The sequence below is a fragment of the Malus sylvestris genome, chromosome 1, assembly GCF_916048215.2.
Source record: "Malus sylvestris chromosome 1, drMalSylv7.2, whole genome shotgun sequence".
NCBI lineage: Eukaryota > Viridiplantae > Streptophyta > Magnoliopsida > Rosales > Rosaceae > Malus > Malus sylvestris.
Genome location: NC_062260.1, coordinates 21,492,985 through 21,518,444, shown reverse-complemented (window position 1 = coordinate 21,518,444; position 25,460 = coordinate 21,492,985). Strand labels below are relative to the sequence as shown.

General features: G+C 37.5%; 4 protein-coding genes, 2 long non-coding RNA genes and 2 other non-coding genes across 17 annotated transcripts; 3 read left to right on the top strand and 5 right to left on the bottom strand.

The window, feature by feature from the left end:
• Positions 1-946: 946 nt before the first annotated feature.
• Positions 947-2,720, bottom strand: LOC126632659 (uncharacterized). Of its 3 annotated transcripts, none has more exons than XR_007626784.1 (3): positions 2,599-2,720; positions 1,232-2,499; positions 947-1,156 (listed from the first exon to the last, which is right to left on the bottom strand). It is a non-coding gene; the product is annotated as an uncharacterized LOC126632659 (long non-coding RNA). The 3 variants fall into 3 exon arrangements; XR_007626785.1 differs by having other exon boundaries at positions 947-1,345; positions 1,608-2,499; XR_007626783.1 differs by having other exon boundaries at positions 947-2,499.
• A 128-nt stretch (positions 2,721-2,848) lies between these two features.
• LOC126632614 (ubiquitin-conjugating enzyme E2 7-like) lies at positions 2,849-6,601 on the top strand. Of its 3 annotated transcripts, none has more exons than XM_050303059.1 (6): positions 2,849-3,121; positions 3,217-3,319; positions 3,976-4,073; positions 4,168-4,268; positions 5,503-5,580; positions 5,677-6,601. In XM_050303059.1, exons 1-6 carry the CDS (start codon positions 3,067-3,069, stop codon positions 5,779-5,781), a joined length of 540 nt encoding a protein of 179 aa, XP_050159016.1. In that variant the 5' UTR covers positions 2,849-3,066; the 3' UTR covers positions 5,782-6,601. The 3 variants fall into 3 exon arrangements, with proteins under 3 accessions (XP_050159016.1, XP_050159032.1, XP_050159025.1); XM_050303068.1 differs by having other exon boundaries at positions 2,894-3,121; positions 5,704-6,601; XM_050303075.1 differs by lacking the exon at positions 5,503-5,580 and having other exon boundaries at positions 2,882-3,121; positions 5,704-6,601.
• Positions 6,602-8,787: 2,186 nt separating this feature from the next.
• LOC126632610 (CASP-like protein 4C2) lies at positions 8,788-10,568 on the top strand. The gene is made up of 3 exons (XM_050303044.1): positions 8,788-9,393; positions 9,732-9,867; positions 10,007-10,568. The coding sequence occupies exons 1-3, from the start codon at positions 9,188-9,190 to the stop codon at positions 10,226-10,228; spliced, it is 564 nt and encodes a 187-aa protein (XP_050159001.1). The 5' UTR covers positions 8,788-9,187; the 3' UTR covers positions 10,229-10,568.
• Positions 10,569-10,959: 391 nt separating this feature from the next.
• On the bottom strand, positions 10,960-13,518 carry LOC126632668 (uncharacterized). Its single transcript, XR_007626786.1, has 2 exons — positions 13,202-13,518; positions 10,960-11,154 (listed from the first exon to the last, which is right to left on the bottom strand). It is a non-coding gene; the product is annotated as an uncharacterized LOC126632668 (long non-coding RNA).
• Positions 12,219-12,295, bottom strand: TRNAV-CAC (transfer RNA valine (anticodon CAC)). Its single transcript has one exon. It is a non-coding gene; the product is annotated as a tRNA-Val (tRNA).
• A 2,106-nt stretch (positions 13,519-15,624) lies between the features above and the next one.
• On the bottom strand, positions 15,625-15,696 carry TRNAH-GUG (transfer RNA histidin (anticodon GUG)). The gene has a single exon. It is a non-coding gene; the product is annotated as a tRNA-His (tRNA).
• A 1,303-nt stretch (positions 15,697-16,999) lies between these two features.
• On the top strand, positions 17,000-20,590 carry LOC126621414 (UDP-glucuronic acid decarboxylase 5-like). 6 transcript variants are annotated; one of them, XM_050289958.1, is made up of 14 exons: positions 17,000-17,213; positions 17,596-17,631; positions 17,803-17,892; positions 18,026-18,112; positions 18,228-18,315; positions 18,689-18,780; positions 18,886-18,950; positions 19,032-19,120; positions 19,313-19,390; positions 19,498-19,591; positions 19,712-19,778; positions 19,883-19,946; positions 20,032-20,072; positions 20,180-20,590. In XM_050289958.1, the coding sequence occupies exons 3-14, from the start codon at positions 17,812-17,814 to the stop codon at positions 20,360-20,362; spliced, it is 1,029 nt and encodes a 342-aa protein (XP_050145915.1). In that variant the 5' UTR covers positions 17,000-17,213; positions 17,596-17,631; positions 17,803-17,811; the 3' UTR covers positions 20,363-20,590. The 6 variants fall into 6 exon arrangements, with proteins under 6 accessions (XP_050145915.1, XP_050145894.1, XP_050145914.1 ...); XM_050289937.1 differs by having other exon boundaries at positions 17,800-17,892; XM_050289945.1 differs by having other exon boundaries at positions 17,006-17,086; positions 17,800-17,892.
• Positions 20,591-20,847: 257 nt separating this feature from the next.
• On the bottom strand, positions 20,848-25,399 carry LOC126621408 (methionine--tRNA ligase, chloroplastic/mitochondrial-like). The gene is made up of 11 exons (XM_050289923.1): positions 24,798-25,399; positions 24,466-24,615; positions 23,990-24,157; positions 23,580-23,704; positions 23,169-23,262; positions 22,702-22,800; positions 22,236-22,416; positions 22,019-22,134; positions 21,650-21,805; positions 21,289-21,417; positions 20,848-21,200 (listed from the first exon to the last, which is right to left on the bottom strand). The coding sequence occupies exons 1-11, from the start codon at positions 25,233-25,235 to the stop codon at positions 21,033-21,035; spliced, it is 1,824 nt and encodes a 607-aa protein (XP_050145880.1). The 5' UTR covers positions 25,236-25,399; the 3' UTR covers positions 20,848-21,032.
• Between the last annotated feature and the right edge of the window lie 61 nt (positions 25,400-25,460).

Here is a 25,460-nt window from a genome sequence, read left to right as displayed (position 1 = left end):
TCCATTTGCCAAATCATCATTTAACAGCTAATCTAACATAATCATTAACGGATGTCTAACATTGCAATGAATTCATAAGTTGATGTATGACGTTGTAATGTTTAAAACACAAGGTATGAGATTATGGTACGACCCATAGTTGAAGTAGTTTTGTGTAACTTACCCTAATCTTTTATATAAAAGTGTTGTGAATATGTATAACGATTGAAAAACCAACGATATATAGTAATGGTACGGTAATTGTCCTAAACCGAAGATATTTGATATGGTATTGGTATCCAAAATCAATATCGACGATATAGAAAACTTGGCATGATAATGGTACTAAATTTGCCATACCAACAATTTGATATGATAAATAATACGGTAATCGTACCAAACTCACCCTTAAAATAAAGTGTTACTAGACCAACTAAATCACTGATCATGTACGAGACTATTATCTGTTGACCCTGTACATTGCACTCGTATAAGATCCGCGTGAGAAATTACCTCTTTTGAAACACCACCGTCCATTTTATGGAGGCAGATTGTCTGCCCTCCTATTTGGTTGTCCTTTTCATCCCCTCCTATTTTGTGCGATCACAATTAAGTCACGTCAACATTTTATATTAATTTTTTTATAGAGATAATAAGACAAAAAGTAATAAAATTATAAAATGTTGACGTGACTTAACCGTGACCGCATAAATAGGAGGAGATGGAAAGGGCACCCAAACATGAGGGCAGACTTTGGAGGGCAGACAATCTGCTCCCCATTTTATTCCTGTGAGGAGACTAGGTCCCTAGGACACTAGTCACACATGCATAGTGGACTAGTATGGACTATGATGAGCTCCATGTGCTAAGAATTTTAGGTCTCCTTGAACCATTAACTGATACAGCATAATATAATTTCCGCGTAAAAAAAGAAGATCCTCCACCTCATTTGAGATGACTAAATGAGAAGAAATTAATCCAATCTCCATTGTTTTGAATTTGCACATCCAAATGAGTGTTATAATATGGTATACAATGTTAGCGAACACGTGAAAGTTTTCAATAAGGCTTATTTAGCTACGTTATTTGGAATTTGCTTTGGATTCAATTTTGTCTCCTAAAACTCAAAAGCCGTCACTTTACTTCCTGAAACTCGATTTTGATCCTACTTTGCCACCTGAAAAATTCACTTGGAATTTACTGTTAAGCCAAACTACCAAGAAATTGGAACTTATTTTGTAAAATAATTAACCTTTTCAGGTTGAAGCAGCTCCAATCTTGGGGTTGGCGACCTCAAGCATTGTGGCAACTCCTCTGTTATCATCCAAAATCGCTCCTTTTTTATAGAGTATCCATCAATGCATTGCTGCTCAACACCCAAATCATCAAATGTGAGAAAAAAAACATATTCTAAGGTTTAAATGGAATTCCACAAATTCCCCAAATGGGCAACTCTAGAATTGTAAAGAAATTGTCCTTATTAAATCTTCAATTAATTATAGCAAAACCCAAAACTCAAAAGTTTTAATGAGCTTACATGACCACTCATCGGCAAGCTCAGAGCAACAAAACCCAACAAATAACTCACTACTTTTTCATACGAATTCGAACAAAGGTATAGAACATACCAATTTGAAGCGAGAAATTTCAACTTTGGGGTTTCCAATTTCCAATCTCTCTAGGCAGAGGAACAGTAGATTGAGTAAGGGGAAAAGCAGGGTGGTACTTGCAAAGTTCGAATGTTCATGCATGCAATTAGAATAATTATTTATCATATGTTTTGATGATGATTATGTATAATTACCTGTTACCCCAACGAGGGTGAAGCTCAAGAACCAGAACTGTGGATGCAATTTTTTTCCTCCTTGATCTTGAATCAAATTGCACTTACAAAACAATTAACACATTTGGTTAAGGCCAAAAACCTCACGCGCCCACGATGAATGGGGGGCGTTTTGGCTAAAGAACCTCTGATACCAAAGTTAGAAAGAGAAAAATATTTAGAGAGTTTTTAGAATTTTGCAATAGTGTGGACTTAGTTTTTAAAAGAAAATGGAGTCTTAGTTATATAGCATGGCCGGCCCTCTTTGGAAGAGAGAGTGGCCGGCCCTTGGATGTTTTTTGAGCTGTAATGATAATTTTTTTGGTAATTAATGGATTAATTAGGAATTAATTTATTAATTAATCTAATTAATTTAATTTATATAGAAGATTTTGAAGGTTATAGAATGATTTTTTTTGTAGAGGAAATGAAGTAAAGATGGATAAGATAAATTTGAACTTGTTACCTGTTTTGGATACTCTTGACTCAATTGATGGATGATTTTTCACTGCTCGCGTGTGAAAAACTCAATGTATATCAAGAGTAATTTTGCTATATGCACCTAAAAATTGACAAGTCGCCTCTTGATTATTTTTTGGCTCCACATGTACCTGTTCTTCAAGGGTGATGTTGACACGACGGACATTGGGGAGGAGATAACTGAGCCACCGTAATTTGCAGCTCTTTTCTTTTTAGACCTGGGTTTGGTTGCAAAATTGAAAACACATGGTCAACTCGTTAGTCAATAATTGGTAAAGGCAAGAGGGATCTGAGGAAATATAGACATAAAAAAATACCCAGGAGAAGGAGCGGAGGAGATGTTGCCCAACGGAGGAGAAGGGAGGAGATGCCGTCGAACGGAGAAGGATGTTGTGGTTCGCAGTTAAGAGAGAGTGAACCGGAGAGGTTCATCTGGAAACAAATGGAAAAGCTTCGTTGTGGAAACAAATGGAAAAGCCGAGCTTTTACATTCCCACGATGACCAACAACCTGAGGGCCAAATTAGTAAATGTACTGTACAACGTAAGGAAAAGTCCGTCAAATCACTGTTACCAGTTGGGGTGGCGGGAATGGCATCGGCATAAGTGTTAAGTTATAATTTATTGATAGGTTGAATTTATCGTTCGGTTTGATTCGAAAAACAAGTTGAGTACAAACTCTTAATCTCTATATATGACACAAAACCCACACCTTTATCTATAAAAATCCAACCCAAAATCTTCTCTCTCTCTCTCTCTCTCTCTCTCTCTCTCTGCGCGTTGTCCATGGCTACGACTCCTGCTTCCCAAGCCAGCCTCCTCCTCCAAAAGCAACTCAAAGGTTACACCTTAACCTCAATCCATATATATTTCTGTTCTCGTTTGTTTAAATATTTTACTCTGTTTTATTTATTTTTTCTCTGAATATTTATGTAGATCTCTGCAAAAACCCAGTTGATGGATTCTCAGCCGGTTTGGTGAACGAAGCCAATATCTTCGAATGGAGTGTCACGATTATTGGCCCACCCGATACTTTCTAGTATGTTATTCGATGTCATTCCCGTTCTTTGAAACATGGTTTTTATCGAAATTCAGTTTATGTCTTTTGTTTTGGTGCATGTGTGTGTTCTTTTAACAGGTTTTTCTTTTGATATGACTATAAGGGTTTGTTTGAATTCATGTGTTTAGTTTTGGGTTCTGATTATTTGATGGAATTGGTTACAAAGTTCATATCTTTTACTGTGATGATTAGTTTACGGTTTGGCCTAAAGCATGAAACTTTTGATTTGAACATGATTGGATCAAGTGTTGTTTGCTTTTTTGGTGTTCGGCGGATGTTACTAGAAGCTAATTAATATGTTCTTTAGATAGTGAAGATGAAAAAGGGTTTCGGATGTTTATTTGATTTGAACATGATTGGATTAAGTGTTGTTTGATTTCTCGGTGTTCGGCAGATGTTACTAGAAGCTAATTTAATGCGTTCTTTAGATAATGAAGACGAAAAAGGGTTTCAAATGTTTGTTTGATTTTGACATGATTGGATTAAGTGTCGTTTGATTTTTCAGTGTTCGGCAGATGTTACTAGAAGCTAATTATTGCATTGTTTCGATAGCGAAGACAAGAAAGGATTTCGGATTATTTTTGGGGAACCGAATTCTTTAGTTGACCTGGTTCATTATACTTTATTTGTTGTAGTGAGGGCGGTTTCTTTAATGCCATCATGAGTTTCCCCGAGGATTATCCGTGCAACCCTCCTGTCGTGAGATTTACCTCAGAGATGTGGCACCCCAATGGTGACTGTCTTCTGTATAGTCTTTCTGAAGTAACTTTTGCATATTTCTTTTCCGCCTTTAGTTCATCGTGATCAAGCTTCCATGTTTTTTGCAGTTTACGCCGATGGAAAGGTTTGTATTTCAATTCTTCATCCCCCTGGTGACGATCCAAATGGCTACGAGCTTGCAACTGAGCGCTGGAATCCAGTCCATACAGTATGTACTTATTTGTCGATTTACTATATTATTGTTCTGTGATTGGATGGGTTCACTTGTTTAGTTGTAGCCATAATCCTAAAGATTTTAGTGTTCAGTGTTGGCTTGCAAGTTGCAACTGTATTACCATTGTGTGGTTATAAGCACCGGATCAATTACTTAGCGGATTTTGTAGTGTGGTTTCCCCTTTCTGTTTCAAGTATATAACAACGAAATATTGGAAGGCTGTGCGTGTTTGGATGACATGTTGTTTCTGGATAAAGAGTCGAAACTTGGAGAGTTACAGATATGTAACTGATCAAGTTTGTGTGTGTCATTAATACACTGATTATCTGATGGCAGTTATAATTGGCAGTGCAACTTGGTGGTGGCTAACTGTAAGGATTGAAATGAGATCGTCACAGGACTGAATTGTACAATAGCCCTGTGGGTCTCATCCTAAGCCAGTATTGAGGTGCTTGTTCCTAAACCCTAGCACAACTCTAGTTTAGACAAGATTGCTTGAGTTGGGTTCGGGTTTGTTATTATATTGTGCAGTACATTTTTTTTTTACCTGCATGATGCATTGGAAACTAGTGCATCGCTCGATTGGCAAAGTCCTAATCATTAGTCATTATTGTATGTGCTAGCAGCTTAGCACCATGAACCTCATGTTTGTTTGCTTCCTGTTCCTTTGTCTTGAGGAGGAACCGTATGAGACGAGACAAGCTTGCAGTATAGTGACAAAATCTTGAGAGTTGATGATACAGTACATATGATTTAATCTTCAAGTTGTCTCTACTTAGTGTTTTAGGTGCTTATGGAAAAGTTGGCACTGATGTCGGGACCAACTCCGTCTTTTACAAGGCAATGGAATCGGTTGTTTGAAAAGTGGGCTTGTTGCAAGTTGAAGATCTGTGACGCTGACTTTGGAATGGCTGTAGGAAACCACAAGTTTTACTTCTATTGTTGTTGGAGAAGTGATGGTGAAGTTGTGCCCTAAATATAGGGTACATACTGAAAGTTGTGGTGAACTCGTAAAATGTTTGTTTATATATGACTCTGAGGGATGTCTTTAACTGGAGACGGTTGTGGATGTGCTATGTTATCGAATGTAAATTGTTAGTTTTGGTTCTGGTTTACACACATCCCAGGCATTTTGTTTAATATTTTATGCATCCATACTATTATATGAACGTAGTTAGCGTGTTCGTATTGTTGAGGATCTACTGACAAATTTTTTGTTTTTCTGCAGGTTGAGAGCATTGTTTTGAGTATAATCTCAATGCTTTCAAGTCCTAATGATGAATCTCCTGCGAATGTCGATGCTGCAGTACGTGTTGTATTTTCATTGTCTTTATGTTTTGATTCCATGATCAGTTCTTTTGAGTATTATTTGTTTGACACTACTTTGGATTGGACATTGGAGTTCAATGTTAATTCCGCGTGCTTGCAGAAACAATGGAGAGAAAGTAGGGAGGAGTTCCGGAAGAGAGTAGGGCGGTGTGTCAGAAAGTCTCAAGAAATGTTATGAGTTCATTACATAAACAGATAGATATCATGCAGCCAGATATACTTCTGTTTTGTTCTGTTTGAGGAAATGGAGCTGTTTGCAACAAGACCGTGCTTGCGTCCGATGAAACTGCTGTTGCTAGCAACTGGGTTCAGGTTCCGTCTTTGAGGGTCTGTTTTTGGTTTTTGTGTTTGTTTTTGTTTGAGTAAACTGCCGATTTGCCCCCTAAACTATCACCTAACTTTTGATTTGCCTCCTGAACATTTTAATTGGAAAATTAAGGACTTAAAACTAATTTTTTTGGCCGATTTGCCTCCTGCTGTTAATTTTTCATTCATTCCATCCAAATTTCTGTTAAATAGAAGCATGTGCACAACATGTAAGGGTAGTTCGGTCGCTTCATTCTTTAAAATAATTGAAAACCTTAGATTTCGAAAATATAAACCTATGCAAATATGTGTGCTTCTATAGCTTTTGTGTCTAAAGGTCTAGCGAAGTGATGCTTTTGTCCACAAAGGAGAGTCACGTGGTGTACATATGATACGAGTTAACGTTAATTTGGATGAAATATATGAAAAATTAACGGTAGAGGGGAAATCGGCCAAAAAAAAAAGTTTAAATCCTTAATTTTCTAATTAAAAAGTTCAGGGGGGAAATTGAAAGTCAAGTGATCGTTCAAGGGCAAATTAGCAATTTAGTCTTTTTGTTTTTGTTTTGGAAGTCTCAAACTGTTTGTTACATTTACATATTTTCCGGTAGGAAAAAAAAGTAACTTTGTTTGGAAAGCCAATATGAAATCATGATTGAGATTGAATGAACAAGTGAACGGTTTTCAATGTGAGTTTTGGAATCCCCACCGACCAACTTTCATGATACAAGTACTCATTGTGACGTTCCGTGTCAATTATATGTCATGTGAAGAGAAACTTACATGTCGTATTGTGATATTGCCATCAGGGATGGATCTCTCAGCCGATACGTCTTTGAAAACTTTACCTGAATGTGGACCATTGGAAATGATGAGCATTGACAAATATTTGAAGACTGTTAAAATCAAAAGCAGTTGTTGATGTGTTGACACAAAAATAGATAAAAACATATGAAGTTGTTGAGAAATAACAATCGAATTTGAACAAATGCTATACTCAACAAGTCATGACGAGTAAGAGTTTCATGCCTCTTCCGTTTTTCTTAGGCCATCTTCAATTATGAAGGCTAAATATATTTCTCGGTTACATTTTAGCTCTTCAAAAATTAAGTTCTACATAATTCTTAAGGTTAAACTTTTTCATCTCCAACGATGCAGGACCAAATCTTTATATCTTAACTTGTGATGCACATGTAAGGGCCTGCCAAGGGCCAATCTTTGGCTAAATTCGATTCTTTTTAGCAGATTCATTGTGATCTTTGACTAGAGATGGATATTTCGCAAATTTTAGCTAAAAGTAGTCTATAGCCCTTGGCGCAACAGAAATAGCCTTGGCAAAGCAGGGAGGTGCAATGAAAAAGTTTCTTCTTTGTGACTAAAAAGTTACGGGTTCAAGTTGTGGAACATAGTTTCTATGCATAACAAAAGTATGGCTGCATACGATTGACGTTGCCCCTAACCCTCGCAAAGCAGTGAGCCATGTTGGCTTAGGTTCGCCCTTTTTTTTTAAAGTCTATGCCCTTAGCTGTAGATGGCCTTATATCTTTCTTTTCAGTGACCTATATAAACAAAGTAAGACAAAATCTTAATTGATGTGGCAAGAAGGTTTGCCAGTCTGTCACTTATAATACCATGTCATTCCCATGCTTGTATCTAAAAGCGAACGAACAATTACTCGCAAAATAATCGGAGTAGGATTCTCTCCGCTTCTATTCTCATATTCTTCCCTCCTTTCTTCTCACACTTTATTTTTTGTCTTATTGTCTCTATAAAAAAAAATTAATATAAGATATTGACGTGACTTAACCATAACCGTTCAAGTAAAAGGGGTGAAAAAGGGAGAGAGATTAGAAGGGGAGAGAACCCTCCTTCATGATAACCATGCAGCCTGAGAGATATGGAATCACATATTTCTTGACAAGGGGAAGAATGTGAGAGACGACACCTGAGTGGTGGTGACAGATGATAGATGGTATAAAGATCGTACCCAGTGCACAAGGCTCCCGCTTTACGCAGGGTCTGGGAGAGGTGAATGTCGGCTAGCCTTACCCCCATTTATGGAGAGGCTGCTCCCAAGTCTCGAACCCGAGACCTACCGCTTATGGGCGAAGGCACTTGCCATCGCACCAAGTGCGACCTCTAGATGATAGATGGTATGGAGAAAGAAAAAAAATCATGTGAAAAATGGTGTCTGTCTCGAATTTAAAGATGGTCACGGGATTTCCATGGATGTCTTTAGGTTTTCTGGTTGCAATTGCATGCCACAATGATGAAGGAAGGATTGGAATTGGTTTGATTTGAAAATATTTGTACGTGAAACTGTAAAAATATTGGTTGCAGCAGGCTGGGAAGATTATATTCTCTGAATTAATGTAAAAATCGACTAACGACTCATATCTCGCGATGAAAAAAAAAAATCTCCTTTAGAGGCGATAGGTTGTGATATGATCTCAATTTAATTACGCATTGTCATCCATTCTAATCTTTTTGCATGGTTAAATGAGTTTCTGACATTCAAAAACTACTTTCTGACTACATTTTCCAAGTGCTTCTTGAATAAACAAATTCGAATGTTTTTCTAAGTGCCTTGAGTAAAAATGTTTCTTACAAAAACAACCTCAAACAAGCCTTGTGTAATTGACTTTAGATACTAAACACAACGATTTATGAGGATAGTAGGTAAATCCTACTCTATATGTACCCTGTTACACAGCATGATGTATCTCATTTTAAATAAATAAAGACGTGTATAAAAAAAAAACTCACATATCTTTATTTTACTGACACGAGACATTCCCGTAACAAAGTATCTATATTATTAAGTATGGATGGAGACCCCAAAACCAAAAGGATAGTTATGAAGAAAAGTAAAACCAAAAAGGAGAGAAAAGAGGAAACAAAGAATAGAGGGAAAGTAAAAGCAAAGCTTGAAAGCCCCCCACATTACACCACTACCCCACCCACACACTCTTCCTGCCTCCCTCCTTCCTCCTTCTGCTTCCTGTCTCTCATGTCTCCCTGCTCCTCTCTCTCTCTCTCTCTCTCTCTCTCAAACACATCCTTTTTAGCTTTTCTTAGCTTTCTCTCTCTCTCTCTCTCTCACAAACTTTCCCACTCATTTTTTATCCTCTCTTTTCACTCATAGCCTTTCTCCACCCGTGACTCCTCTCCTCACCACCACCAACTTCTTCCCCTCATGATTTCGCCCTCTCAAAAACCTCCCACTCTCCTCCTCCAGCAGCACCAGCAACCCGGCAAATCAACCCCAACACAGCCGCCATGCGCTCTCCTCAGCCTCACCGCAACGGCGGCGACAATCCCTTCCACTCCACCGTCTCGCTCCGGAAGCTGAGGCGCTTCAACTACCTCATCCTCGTCTTCCGATTCGCCTCCTTCAGCTCCTCCCTCGCTTCCTTCGTCTTCATGCTCTCCACCTCTCGTGCCGCCGCCAACTCCCCCCGCTGGTACCACTTCGACGCCTTCAGGTACCAATTTCACTCTTACCTCCAATTTTCTTCCTAAATTTCGCTCTGTTTGTTTGGTCGCTGAGAAAATGCAGTGGAGTTCGAAATTACGAAAAAAGTTTGAATTTTTTTTAAAATTATGGCGCTATTCGGCTTAATTTTCGAAATTTCCTTCAAAGTTGAAACTTTTAACTTTAATTCGTCCTCTAAATCAAGGAAACAATTGTTTGACCAAAAAATAAAAAACAAGCAAACAATTGGAATTTGTTTTTGGTTCGATTTTCCTGCACTTTCTGAGTAACCAAACAGCCAGATATTTTCCACCAGAGAAACTGATTGGGTCAAATTGGAAAGAACAGATTCGTAGTGGGAGCGAATGCAATAGTGGCGCTCTACTCTCTCTTCGAAATGGTGGCTTCCGTCTGGGAAATTTCCAGAGAATCCACTCTCTTCGCCGAGGTCGTCCAGCTCTGGTTCGACTTCGGCCACGACCAGGTCCTCCATTTTCTCACTCTTCCCCCCCTCTCTCTCTCTAACTATTTTAATTAACTTTTAAAAATACGGTTAAGCTTAAAATTAATTAATTAGTGTAAATTAAAGAAAAAGGATTAACGAGAGAGGCGCGATCGTGTAGGCGTTCGCGTACCTGTTGCTGTCTGCAGACTCGGCGGGAACGGCGTTGGCGAGGGTTTTAAAAGGGATGGACACGTGTAAGGCGTGGAACGCGTTCTGCATACAGGTGGACATCGCAATCGCTTTGGGCTTTGTGGGGTTCCTGTTCCTGGGCTTCTCATCTCTCCTCTCGGGCTTTCGGATCGCCTGCTTCATCATCAAGGGATCTCGTTTTCATCTTTAGACAGAGACAGAGACAGAGAGAAGAAACGGAGGGAATATTTGGTAGGTGGAGGTGCTGAGGTTTTACTGTGCGGCCGTACTCTGATTTTCAGACGGGATTGACTGATGATGTGATGGAGATAAGAGGTGTGGGCCCTTCGGATGTAGCTTATTTTTCATTGTGTGTGTGTGTTTGTTTGCGTGACGACGACGTATTGTGTATAGGAGAATCATGAATTCTTTATGCTTTGCTAACTACTACTTAATTTCTGCTTAGCATTCTTTCAATGTGCAAAGCTATAGTTACAAGTTATGTTGGAACTTATCAAAATATTTGATCGGTTTTACGAATTTCTACAAAACATCGTCAAAAGACTAATTTTTATGGCCAACCAATAGTTGTGAACGTCTTAGTGCAGAAATGCTGGAGTAAAAGAAGCTCTCGTAGCACACACAAAAGGGCATCGAGTGGCATGACACGAATTTCGCTGCACAAGAATCTTTGTTTGGGTGATTATGAGTCATTGATGTATTTCGCTACACAAGTTCTTAATGTTCTTTGCATGAACAACTTACAACGTGCAAATACTACGTCGGGCTAACCACATGCATGTTTGATGGCCCGGTCTGGACTAAATCAATTAAAATTAGTCAACAATTTAACATATTGTGTCTTAAAAGTCCTACCACGAGAGGTAGACTCTACAAAACTCACTTGAACTCAACCATTCCAGGCACCAAAATGTAACAAAATTGAAATGCTACATTGTATCATCTATGTTTTCTTCTGGGGGTGCCATATGGTCTCTCCATAAACACACACAACTCAGGTTTTCAGTGGCCCTCGTAGTTCGGGTTGGCCGTCACGTAATGATAAACAATGAGTAGAAAAAATATGAACATGCCAAGTAAGTTGGCATAAATCTCCAGGCCTTCATCGTCAATCATCTGTCGGAAAACAAATAGAATCGAATGAATTAGTCTCTCACACCACAAAGTGTCGTATTATTCCTTCAATGCACATTTTCACGCTTTACAGCACAATCTATTGCACACAAATACACCAATAATCTACAGATATTGCACGCAAACGCCGTCTAATAGCGCTGTAACAAACAGAGAATTTCCACGAATTCCACAACAAATCATGACCGCCAAAAATACAGTAGTCAACCGGAAAAACATAAACTCCGATGCTTTGGTGACATGTACACCGCCAGAACTACAAACAAAAGGTTAGGAACGTGTTAACCGTGTGTGTATGGACTATGGATACGATTCATATGAATCTACTAACGCCCATTTACACAAAGATATACAAACCAAATGAGGTCCGAGAACTGATTGCATATCTCTCTACACAAAACTTGATAGGGTACGAAAGGGACTTTGCTTCGCAGAAACCTCAGACCACGACGAGCAGAAGCATCTTCGATCACCGGGAATACATTCCTCTATCGGGTTTCTTTTTCGAGAATAAATCCAATCATATCCTCTCCTGTATTATCCTTCTGTATGTTACACGTTTGAATAATTCCATGCAGAGTGGATTCCTACAGTCGTAACTGATCCCGACCACAAAACCCCTCCGTGTCCAGCTTAGAAATGGCACGTAAGATCCACGAAACCCCGCCCATCCTCGGTTGACATTCACGCGATCTTTTCTCTTTAACGAGCATCAACACGTCCAGAGTACCGCTGTCTCCGGATACCTTACTGCTGTGGCATCGTTGTTGATGGAGCTAAAGCATATTTTCAATGTGACATTATCCATATCCAGAATAATTTGGTGGCACTGGCAACTAGAATCTCATATCAAACATTTTATCTTCCATTTCCTTAAAATATAGGCACTACCGTAATCTCCGATCCTCGAAAGTATACGAATCACAGAGAGTTATGTCACTTGTCAGCAGTAATTAGCAATGTCTTTGTCCAATTTTTCTACCCAGTATCCAAAACCCTTCACAGAGAAGGGAAAAAAAAACAGAAATTGGGAAATGCATAAGGGGTGAACTATCGCAGTGGGATTCGAACCCACGACCTTTAGATCGTGAGTCTAATGCAATATCCGCTCCGCTATGCGATCATCACGTATTTATTCAGCTCAAAGCAAACGGTTTTTCTACAAATACAATTCTCAAGCAGAAAAAGATGGGATTAAAAAAAAAAGGAAAAACTTGATATAAGTTCAATTTTTTTAACCAATAGTATGAATAGTCCAATTTATAAAAATAAGTCAAATTCTTTAAATTTAATTATTTTATTACCAATAATTATCTATTCAATGATGAGATTTATTATAAAAATCAAATTTCTTCTTAATTATCTCTTTGATTATTTATTTTTATTTATTTATTTTTGTTATTTCTTGTTCTACCTCCTGCTTTAAACCCCATTTATAGATTTTATTTTTAATTTTTATAATCAACCTATATCACAAGTTAATTAATTTTATGTATCTATATGACAGATTCTTTTTTATAATCAACGTGTCACAGATTAATGTATCTTACTTGTAGGTATATTATGTTTTTTCCCTACCTTTTAATTAGGTTTCATATCTCGCTTACAAGTGTAATATACATTCATATATTTGTTACTTGAATTAAGGTAGAACGTTTTGTAGATAATTTATGTTAGTATATTAGTTTTTTTTTATAAGATATTAATTAGATTTTTTGGAGTTGAAAAATGCATAATATTAGAAGATTTTAATTGATTTTTAATATTTAAAAAAAATATAAAATGAGTATAAAATAAATAAAAACATGTAATTAGATAACTTAACTCACTCCTAAAAACCATATGTATTTTGGGACCTAGATCTAAAAGCCCCAAAAAGGAACACCAAACGTCTAGGGTTTTTACACCGACAAACACAGACAAATCGCGATTGCAGAATACATGCTCGAAAATAATTACGATCCAAAAAGCGGAAACCGTCAGAAACGTTACATCTATGATCTGCATTGGAGAGAAAGATAGACGGTACCTTCAACGGCGAAGATCGAATGCGAAAACGCCAGAAGCAGCAGCGAGGAGGTGATCAATGTCAAAACGAAAAGAAACGATAGTGAAGTGGAGCAAGAAGAACCGCCTTTTATTCGCCATTTCGTTCCGACCCGAAACAGCAAAATAAGTCAATTTTCTACAATGTAGGCCGTTGAAAAATGTTTCTACGGTTTTCTTTCTTTTATTGAAGTTTGAATGTTGTTTATGGTTAAATTTTGTAACTGTTCTTCGTCAATGCCTAGTATTAAGTTGTATGTAATATTAATAACAAAAACCACTATAAGTGGTCTAGTGGTAATGGCGCACTCTGCTATTCTCCAATAAACAAAAATAATGTGAGAGGTTTCAAGTTCGATGCTCTGAACTAGTGAGTCGGCTTGATTGTGGTCAGAGACATGATGAAATTCTCCTTAGCCTTTCTGCTTGATAGTAATGGATGATCGTGGTTTGCCACCAGTTATCATCCTTTTAAAAGAAAGAAAAATATTAGTAACAAAGATCCAAAAAGTTATGAAAATGAAATCAAACAGTAAACATGTATTACTGAATGTTAGATACAATTTTTTTTTTCACCCATGTTAGATACAATTGAAGCCACCTTCTTTTGTACTGAAATTAATTCGATAGGTATCAGGTACGGAAACTTGCATAATCCCTTGAAAGATTCATTTGTGAGTTATTGTCTAGAAGGATTTATTTTGATTAATGGCATTGATAAGGAACTATATTGAAACTTTCATAATTATATGAAATGTTTTAATTAATGAAAAGAAAATAAGTTCTCCTTGACATAAGAGTATCTCCAAAAGAGACGTGAAAATCAAAACATTAAATTTAAATTTGATGGCTGACTTGGTAATTTGACATATTGTCAATATTTTTCTTTCACTCGGTATGCCACGATTTATTGCTTCATTTATGTTTTTTTAAACAAAAATAATAATAATTGAGTTGGTGTTGGTTTAAAAATAATAAAATAATACTTACATATACTAACATTTAAGGTAAGGTAAGTGGAATGTATTTGAAAATAGCAAAAATCAAATTTGAAGGCAACTTCAAATTTAACATCTCTTTGTCCATGTCGAGAAACTTTTTGGGGTGACAAGAACCCACATCACCATGAACAGTCGGTGTACCCATCCAATCGGAAGATGCCACGTTTCCCATTAAAGAATCTGTCTGATTTAGTTTTTAAGAAAATCAATTAAACAAAAACTAAACCCAATTTGTCGATCACAATGCCCAAAAGTGAATCAGAAACTCGGAAATATCATTCATCCCTGCCAATAACTCACAGCAACCACCCACTATGCACCACCATGAACTTTCGACAACGACCCACCTCCATCGATAGTGATAATTTCACCGGTGACACCCCATTAATTCCCTCCCTCGTACTCTTCCCTTTCTCTTCTTCCATTCATACCTCGTCATGGAGCTCAAGGATGATCGATGACAACTCCAACTTTCAAATCTACTATCGTTGACTCCGATCAAAGCCCATGGGTGGTCGATACCAGTTTATAGTGTCATTCTCCGATGTAAGGGAGGGAGAAGGAGATAGAAAGAGAAAGGATTGATGGGAAGGCAGAGATAGGTTGGGGTAGGGCCGGAAGTCGAAGACTCCAAGAGAAAATATGGGTTCAATTTTTTTAATTAACTTTTTTTTTGTTTTTATTTGAATTTATTTTCCAGAAAATTTACGAATTAAATGGGAAGATGATAACTCAAATGGCAACGTGTCAAAAAGATGGAACCCAGGCCAAGTGTCAGGTGTTCATTTGTAGGGAACACCAGCTGTTTGGTGTACCGGGTACCTAGAAAAATTTAACGACCATGTTAGCTTAAACTTCTTTTTCATGTCTGTTACCGTTTGACATCTTGATGGATTTTTACTTTTCACACACCATTCTTAATTAGGAAAACTAATGAAAAGGGCTTGAAAACTTTGAGTTTTAATGATAAGGATAAGATAAAGGGTAAAGTGAATAGTACCATGATTGACTTTTTAGTGTAAAAATGTGGTTTTTCGTTAAAGTGAACAGTACCGGGTGCTTTTCGTTAAAATTCCCTTCTTAATTCTCGTTTGTCGGATCAACTAAATTGAAAAAGATCAATGAGTAAAAATTAACAAAAGTGTGAAAGAGATAAAAAACGTGTGTGTGAATAGAAATACCCTTCTCTCATATGGTTTTCAAGAATGACTAGGATTCTCTCTCCTCCTCTCACATTATCTATTTTGTCTTATTTTTCGATATAAAATTAATATAAGATATTAACGTGGCTTAACCGTGATCGTTCAAAGAGGATGAGAGAAAAAGGAAGGGAAAAAAAGAAGAGAGAATTTTACTCCTTTTGAGAAACCATAAATATTGGTAAAATAAAAACTTAAAACTAGAGTGTGGCTGCTGGGATTCGAGCCCAGGTCTCCACGGCCACAACGTGGAATTCTTACCACTAAACTACAGCCACTAGGTTGTCTGTTTCTGCAAAACAAATGTATTTGGTAGAAAACTAGTTTTGGTCGTCTTTTATTTTTGATCAATTGTTTTGGTCGTCCGATGAAGAACGATTGCAAGCTAATCAAGCGTTGAATCTGACACAGAGGATTACTTTTTTGAGGAGTAGGATTCTTTCATTTTCTTTTCGCATCTCCTTCTCTCTTTCATTTCACTCTTCTTTTTATCTTATTGTCTTTGTATAAAAATTAATATAAAAAATTAACGTGATTTAATCGTAATTATTTAATGAATATAAAAAAGAATGAGAAAGAATCGAAGAAAAAGAGAATTATTCTTCCGAACACCCAGGGACTTTTCCTGTACGTCACTTTAACCCTTGCAGTTTTATCTCTATCCGACGTGGCATATTAAATTCTTACTCTCATTGTACTTCTATCTACCTCATCAAACAGAGCAGGAATCACATGTTTCACACACCACGGACACTATGATAACCCCTCCCAATCTTAAATTAACAATTTACAAAAATAATAAGCCAATAAAAAGTAATAAAAATCAGTAAAAATAGGGGTGTGCAATTTCTTTTTGAATATCAATTTACAATCTTATGTTTTTTTTTTTTTTTCATTCATGGTTCGATTGGGTAAAAGATTAGCTTGACTTGGTTAGGAGTAGCGTATCGACAAAACTTTCCAAGTCTATTAAGAGTTGGCTGATGAATCATACGATGATGATCATAAAGATAATGAAAGGTTTATGTGAGTTTTCTCGCAACCGATGGTAACACGTCGAAGCCACTAGCTAGTATTCTTTTAAAAGAAAAAAAAATAAAAGTAATCATCGAGTAAAAATCTAGTGACAAAACCAAAAACCTTAAAGTACTTTAGACCAAAAAGTCTATTTCAGATTAGTAGAATAAGCCTTTGGTACAAAAAGAAAAGCTCAAGGTTTTTCTAAAAAAAATAATATTCGATTTATATTGATGGACAAAATCAGAGTCGTTGAATTTCGTGACATGGTAGTTAATCATTGGTTCCTCCCGCCTGTATCATGTGTCTCGTCACACCTGAACCGAATGTAAAGAGGTGAGGGCAGAGTAGGAAACATGGAAATGAGAGATTTTTTAGTATGATCGATACACTGAATGATACATCATATGTCATTATATAAATGATGAGATATATATGCTAAAAAGTTAATAACTTAAAAAATAAAAATTTTCTATTATTTTTATTAAAACTGAAGTACTACTTGGTTTCCTATCCAATAAAAAATTTATCCATGGAAAGCATCCTACTTCCCGGTGACGTGGCATGCAGTGATTTCTGCAATTTCCAAAAATCTTCCGAAAAACCGCGAATTTCGGCGACCACTCGAACACAAACACAACAAATCACAATGTATGTCTTCATCTTCGATGCAGTCTAGGAAATAATAAACATCAAAAACAAAAAATTTCACACCTTTGAGGTTCCTTCCGCTTCACTGACAAAGAGAAAAGCTCCAGTCTTTTTCTATTTTTCTGAGGTATTTTACATCGATTTTTACCACCCATTTATTGTTTTTGGGTATTTTTTGATTTGTTGGGGTGAAAATATTTGTTGGGTTTGTGTGAGATTTGGATTTTGCAGATCTGGGAATAATAGTTGTGGGGTTCTAGTTTTGGAGAATGCTTTCGATGACTACCTACTTTGATTGTTTTTGAAGCATCCTCTCATCTCTCTCTCTCTCTCTCTCTCCAGTTGGTAGAGTTTGGTGCTAAATTAAAATAATTTTCCTTTTTTGGTGATTAATTCTAAATATTTGTTTATTTGTTTGTTTGTTTTTAATTAATTTTCACACCATTGCATTCTGTATATAAATGCTATCTCACATTATCTCAAACCGCACTTTCACTTAATATTAACAGCTTGAAGAATTGGGAATTTTTGCTCTCAGAATCCAGGTGATCTGAGCTTGATTTGTTGTTAAGTTTGTGAATTTTTCTTTTGAATTATGGTTTTTGGATGTTAAATTTTGCCTGTCAAGTTTCGATTTCGTTTTCGAATCTGAATATGTTGGTGTGTTGTGAATTTGATCTGAAATGTGGAAGTTTTAATTGTTTGTGGTGCAGAAGTTTTAACAGATGGCTACAAATGGGGATAAGCAAAGTACTCCAAAGCCACCTCCAAGCCCCTCTCCTTTGAGAAATGCCAAGTTTTTCCAGGTAGCATATCTACCCGTTTGGTTTCGTTGTTGTTTTCGACTGTTTTTTTCTGTAGAGTTACTGATCTACCACGATTAGTGGTGTTTTTCGTGACAATGTTCGTATATTCAAGATTTGATTCATCTGATGGCAGGCCAATATGAGAATTTTGGTTACTGGAGGAGCCGGATTTATCGGCTCTCACCTAGTGGACAAATTGATGGAAAACGAAAAGAATGAGGTGGGATTCTATTGTCTATAAAAAGAGTTGGAATTTACGTTGGAAACAGTCGGAGTGTTTATGTTGTTCCAACATATTTGATATGATATGATTAATTATGGTGTTTTGTTTTTAGGTGATTGTTGCGGATAATTACTTCACTGGCTCCAAGGACAACCTGAAGAAATGGATCGGTCATCCAAGATTTGAACTCATTCGTCATGGTATGTCTTTTAATCTGTGTATTCAGTATGAGAAACAAAATGAAGCTTCTTGTGTGTGCGCGCGTGCGTGTGTGTCTGCATTATAGTGTTAAAGAATCACAGTGCCGCATGTCTCGTTTTGTCAAGAACGAACAAACACTAAATTAGCCCAGCACATGCAATCCATTTGATAAGTACTGGTGTTTTGTTTCTTATCTTTGTGTTTTTTTCTGTATTTAAAAAAAATATTTTTCTTCATATTGGCATAATTTAGTACTTTTGTAACTCATTATGCTTAAACAATGTCCTATTGTAGACGTATAAACAAGTTTAGATTTCGTAATTATCTTTACTTTGTTTAATTGGTAATATTTTTTTCTTTTCTTTCGTGCAGATGTCACAGAGCCTCTGCTAATTGAGGTTGATCAAATATACCATCTTGCCTGTCCTGCTTCTCCAATCTTCTACAAGCACAATCCTGTAAAGGTATGTCTAACAGTGTTTCATGTGTATTTGAGAAAAAGTGAAGAATCGAAGATAGTGTTAGCGGGAACTAAGATTACAGTGGCGAAATACCTTCTTCTGTAACAGACAATAAAGACAAATGTGATCGGTACATTGAACATGCTGGGACTTGCCAAGCGAGTCGGAGCAAGGTTGAGACTGTCATTATGTCTTCTTTGATTTATCCATCTTCCAATGTCTTTTTCTTTTCTCATGTTATGAAATTGATTCAGGATTTTGCTTACATCTACTTCCGAGGTGTACGGAGATCCTCTTATCCACCCTCAGACTGAGAGCTACTGGGGAAATGTGAATCCCATCGGTATGCCTTTGTCTATTAGAGTTTTGTCTCATCAATTGTAATCTTCTTTATCCGGAGACATATTGTGATCTATGTTTTCTCATTGCCCTCTTTACAACTATTTTAAACGATTTCTGTAATGGAAACATTCAATTGGACTAACTCGAGAGTCGTGGCGCATATTAATTGCTTGTGTTTGTAAACATATAACAGGAGTTAGGAGTTGCTATGACGAGGGAAAGCGAGTTGCTGAAACCTTGATGTTTGATTATCACAGGCAGCATGGCATAGGTCCGCTCTCCTTTCCTTTTTCTATTCCTTTGATGCTTCCTTTTTGTTTGATGTATTGCTTCAACTTGTTTTTCTTTGTTCTCTTGCTAAATAACGGTCCTTCACAGAGATAAGGATTGCTAGGATCTTCAACACTTATGGGCCTCGCATGAATATTGATGATGGTCGTGTTGTCAGTAATTTCATCGCCCAAGCTATCCGGTAAGTGCTACTGAACATTACTTTGGTCCTCTACACCTATCAGAGGCTCACAACCAGTGGAGTTTTCACGTTGCTTGCACTGCCGATGTAATGCTTAAATATTTGTGCCTATTTCTGTAGTAATGATCCCTTGACTGTTCAAGCGCCTGGGACTCAGACACGGAGTTTCTGCTATGTGTCTGACATGGTAAGGACGATTTTATTATTTTACTTCATGTTCATGCAGACAATTAATTTTGGTCTCCATCTGGTGTTTATACAACAAATTAATCCTACATTTTAATTCTGAAGGTTGATGGCCTCATTCGACTTATGCAAGGAGACAACACCGGACCGATCAACATTGGCAATCCAGGTTAATATTCGAAGTCTGAGTAACAGGGAGGCAATTTAGCTTTGTAGCATTATTTCGTGGACGCTATTAACACTTCCATTTTCAGGTGAATTTACAATGCTTGAACTTGCAGAGAATGTCAAGGAGGTAAGTTTGTATTCCTTCTTGAGAACCCGAACTTCCAATAGTCTTCAAACTGCTTATTACCATGAAGTTTATACGGGTAACTGATTACTTGATCATGTGATTTGCAGCTTATCAATCCTAAGGTAGAGATCATAATGGTTGAAAACACACCTGATGATCCTCGCCAGAGGAAGCCTGACATCTCGAAAGCAAAGGAGCTGCTGGGATGGGAACCAAAGGTTAAGTTGCGCGATGGTCTTCCCCTCATGGAGGATGATTTCCGCGCAAGACTTGGCGTCCTCAAAAGTTAGTCGACGGTGTAGCATAGAATGTGAGGGGTGGCGGCGCATTTTTGTAGATTTGCTTGCCTCCACCGTGTGATACATCTCTATTCCATATGTTTCTCAAGTAGAAGAATAAGTGGTTTTACTATTTTGTTTTTGTGACGGTTTTACTATTTTGTTTTTGTGACGGTTTTACTTGAACAATTTGGATGGTATTTGAGAGTTTTATATCAAGAAGCTTTACCTTTTCCATAACACTTAGCTTCCATTTTTCTTTGTTGTTGGTTCCCCCTCTTGTTCCTGCCTCTCCCCCCTGCAGAAATTAGGTGGAACTATGTGGGATGATGCAGAGAAAATTTTGGGTAGGGCTAACGAATGGCATAGTGCGGTTGTTTCCAAATACCCGTTGTGTCCATACTACGTCAGCCCTACCCATGAAAGTTTTTCTCGTCTTTAACTATACAAATTTCTTCTTTTTTTTCAACTTCAAGAAGGCTATAAGTTTTTGCACATCTGAAAGATAAAACGATTTATTGAAAACTACACGTATTTGAAAAATAATATGATCATACACAAAAAGTTTGTAATTGTAATCCTTGGAGAAAAAAAGGTACAAAGCAATACGTGATCCTTCACGATTTGTATGCGAAAATTAAAATGGCATGAGGGGTAGAGAAGGCATTCCAAGTATGAATCTTTAAGCTTCTACTGCCCGTTTGTCTTGGGGTAGCTTCTGCTTTTTTACCGCCTTTTTAGGTGTTTCCTTCCCGTTTTCTTCTTCCGTTGGGTTTTCAATCCTTGCAAAGATCGGTTTAGGCTGCGCCATGACCTGACCACTCTTTAGCCCGCCCCACTTGGTGTCGCTCTGCAGTACAAAAGTGCAAGTTAGTTCGTAAAACTAGTGTTTGGGGAAGTCAGACCTGCATACATGTATAGAAGTGTTTGAGAGAGACCCAGGTAGCAGCATCGAACTGATCCTTTGAGTAGCCAAGCTGTCCATATATTCTCCAACTTAAGCTCGGCGTGACAGGTGATAATGCAATTGCTATAATCCTCATTGTTTCTAGTATTATCACAAGGTCCTGCGCGAAAACTCCAGCTTTCAATAAAAGGCAATATGTATTGGCCATCAACTACAAAGTTAACTTTGAATCGACGTGAATATTGATTCGAGTACTTGAGTTCAGCTGATATGTATGATTAGACAGCAGTGTAGAATCGAGAGTCAAGAATTGACCTCCTTATTGAAGGAAATATGCAAACGCTAAATAAGACAAACAGACAACCCTATGCATTTATGTATGTTATGAGAACCTTCGCGGCAGCTTCAGAAGCAGCACCCCCTTGCTTAAAGAGTGACCATGGTGCACGCTCATCCATGTATAAATTTCCAGTATGGCTGATCTCTAGCACAGCCTCACAAGCTGATGACAGAGAGAGGTCTCCATAATGAACCCGAGCTTTTTCAACCTATAAAAGTATGGAAAAGTTGGGACACCTAGGTTAGAAGGTCTCAAGCAGTTATATAAAGGATAATGATGTCCTGAATTCCATACAAACAAATCGCAATGTCAAAATCGTTTAAATGACTTGCAAATCTAAAGCACCTCGAATAAAGTGATTCCCCTAATTTGACATGCTTAAAAAAAAACAATGGTATTGGAAATGTCATGAAACTTTTACCAATTTCTCCACTGTGTCCTTGAATGTAGTTCCTTCAACTGCAATACTTGAATCAACTGCCAAAGTTGATTGGCAGTTTTTCTTAAGAAGTCCCAGGGTACGGTTAAGCAGGTTTCCTGCAAAGAATAGAAACTTAATTTCTCAAGATTATAAAAATGCTAAGACGCTACCAATGACTAACCCAAAGAGAATTTAATGACACGATGAATAGAGATACCAATTGAATTTGCAAGATGAGCATTGACAATATTGATGAAACGTTCTTCTGAATAGTCCCCATCATTTCCAAATTCCACCTCTCTTAGGAAGAAGTACCTCACTGCATCAGACCCGAATTTCTGAACCAAATCATTTGGTTCAATCGTATTCCCTAGCGACTTCCCCATTTTCATACCATCCTATAATTTAAAAGGTAAAAAACATTGCTGCATGAAATAAAATTACATATATGAGATGAAAATTCAAAATGGACTAGCATTTATTACAGTCATCGTTTTAACTTGTATGCAGTACACTGTAATTATGCTTTTAAATGCAGAATTCACGAGTCAATTCAGTGCATGTAGCTAAGGTTAACAAGAGGCCTGAAAAAAATCCACAACAAACAATTGGGCTTTTTGTAATACCAATACAAGTATATCTAGTTTTAGAAGAAACCATAAATATATACTAGGCTCAAATACCTTTGTCAAGAATCCATGACCAAACACCATCTTAGGAAGATCTAGTCCCGCAGACATAAGCATAGCTGGCCAGTAAACTGCATGGAAACGTAAAATATCCTGCAGAAGAATACGAAATATCAACTATAATAAAGAATCCACTATATGAAAGTCAGAAATAAGAATAAAACACTTCTTTTAGTGCCTTTGACAACAGTCAATGGAAAGAACATGAAGCTAGTCAAAAAATTGAGGGAATGTAAAATGAGCATATTTATTTTGAGTACCATCCTAGGTTATCTCCTCCTCTGTCCAGGAACACTTAGTTGGGTTTAAAAGTGAACAGATAGTATCACTTCATGCAAACATTTGGAAGTTTGAGATTCATAAGTTTAACCAAATGATATAAAACTAATTAGACTAGCTGATTAAAAGGAGCATACAGGTGAACAAACAAGTTTATTTACAAAGTATAGAAATCAACATACCTTGCCAATCAAGTGTAGTGAGGCAGGCCACCCTGATGAGACGGCTCTTTCCAAATTGGGTTGCTCCATATCCTCTGATAGTGCTGATATATAACTGTTAATTTTTTTTGAAACATATATATCCAATAAAAATAGTCTAGTGAGTATTCACAAAAAACAATAGAGAAACCAGAAGTAAAGATTCTAAAGAAACATCTAGTGACAAGATAAAACAGGTTTAGTACTAATCTTCTATTTACTAAGAAACAAACAATTGTCTGAGAACTTAGTTATCAATCTATGTTAGCCATATATTTGGATTTATATGACAAAATAAAAACAGACTATACTGGAGGAGTACTCATAGCCTAACAAATACCACGAGTATGAGCCATACAAGGGAAGGGGGACTGGATGAAGAAAGAACTTTACCCCAGTAGAGCATCAAACCAAACATATATTGTCTGCTTGCTGTCATTAGGAACGGGGATGCCCCAATCCACTAATGCTCGAGAAATGGAAAAGTCTCTTAGGCCACTTTTAACCCAACCTTGAACCTTGAGGAAAAGGTAAAACATGTATTAGTTACTTATAAAACTATACGAGTACCGTTATCAGCACCCCAATTTAAGTTTTTCACGCCCCCTAATAACTATTAGTCTAATATAACTGTATATGCACTCGCAGGATGGAGTGTGACAAACAAATAAAGAAACGGTAATTGGCACAGCAGGCAGAAGACATCTCAAATGGCTTGTATGGTGGGTATTTGAATTACATTTGCATTTTCATATCTAAAGAAAATAACAAAATAAAGTAAACCAATGTACTTTGTTTCTAACCTCATTAAGACGGAATGGAGGCTGTACAAATTCTTGATTTGTTGCCAATGTTTCTTCCAACGATTTTTGATACTTGGACAATGCAAAAAAGTAATTATCCTCTTTTCGTGCAACACATGGCTTTAGGTGCGTAGGGCAAAAGTTGTTCTCAAGCAGTTCTTTCTCATCCTGTGCAACATTTACAACTAACGAAATCAGACCATTAACTAAAGACACAACAGAAGCACTCCAGAGAAAACAGCTCAGTAGATATGCAGACAATGTATTCAAATGGCCAAATTTTCATTCTTCGAGCAATTGCGCCAACTTCTTCAAATTAGCACAAGGATGCACAACTTCATTTTACCAAAAACACAAGTAATCAAAAATGCCATCTAAACAGAAGAAAGTTTCATTACGAATAAGCTTAATTGAGTCAGTTTAAGTTGAGGGTTAGTGAAACAAAAGGCATATCGAAATCAGATGCAGAAAGTGACCTTATACTCTTCACAGTTAACACAGTAAAGTCCCTCGTAGTCAGCCCTGTAAATGTCTCCATTGGCAAGAACTCTGGAGTAAAATTCCTTGACAATTGCCTCATGCTTGGGGTCGGTAGTCCGAATGAACTTGTCATAAGATATATCTAACTGCAATCACCACAAACACCCGGAATCAAAAAGTGAAAAAGCACAGTAATATGAACACCAATTCAACAAAATTACTAAATTTTTAACTGCAATCACAAAAAAAGAAAGAAAAAAAAAGAACTGTAATTTGAACGCCAATCCAACAAAGCGGTAAATTTCCAATGGAGGGTAAATAAAATGACCTGTTTCCAGAGCGAAATGTAAGATTGTGAAATGAGGTCACAGTGTTGAGCTGGGGCGGCTGCATTAGCAGCGGCGGCAGCGGCAATCTTCTCACCGTGCTCGTCAGTGCCGGTGACGAAAATGACGTTCTTACCCAAAAGCCTCTGGAAGCGAGCAATGGCGTCGGCGGCGATGGTGGTGTAAGCGCTACCCAAATGGGGAGGGGCGTTCACGTAATAGAGCGGAGTGGTGAGGACAAAAGGGTCACTGCCTCCGGCGCCCGATGCATCGTCGTGGCGGGGAGCAGCGGAGGCGCGGGTGCAGAAAGACGTAGCTTTGGTTCTTCTTCTTTGGAAGCGGAGGTGGGTTCTGAAATGGGCGGTGGCTTTGTAATTGAGGGGGTTTGTGGGGTTTAAGAAGAGGTTTATTCTCGCCGCTGCTGCCGCCGCCGCCGCCATTTTTGTGTGAAGAAGCGCTTCGGGGAGGGATTGGTTAGTCAGGTGAGGTGGGCCCGGTTCATCGTCGGAGTTTATGGGTTTGGAGTTGCAGGTGAGGTGGATAAATTTTGGAGAAGCAAAAATCTCAGCGATAATCAGAATTCAGACATGGTTCATCACTGTTATAAAATTTAAAAAAAAATAAAATAAAGATAAAAATAAAATTATGATGGATAAATAAGTAAA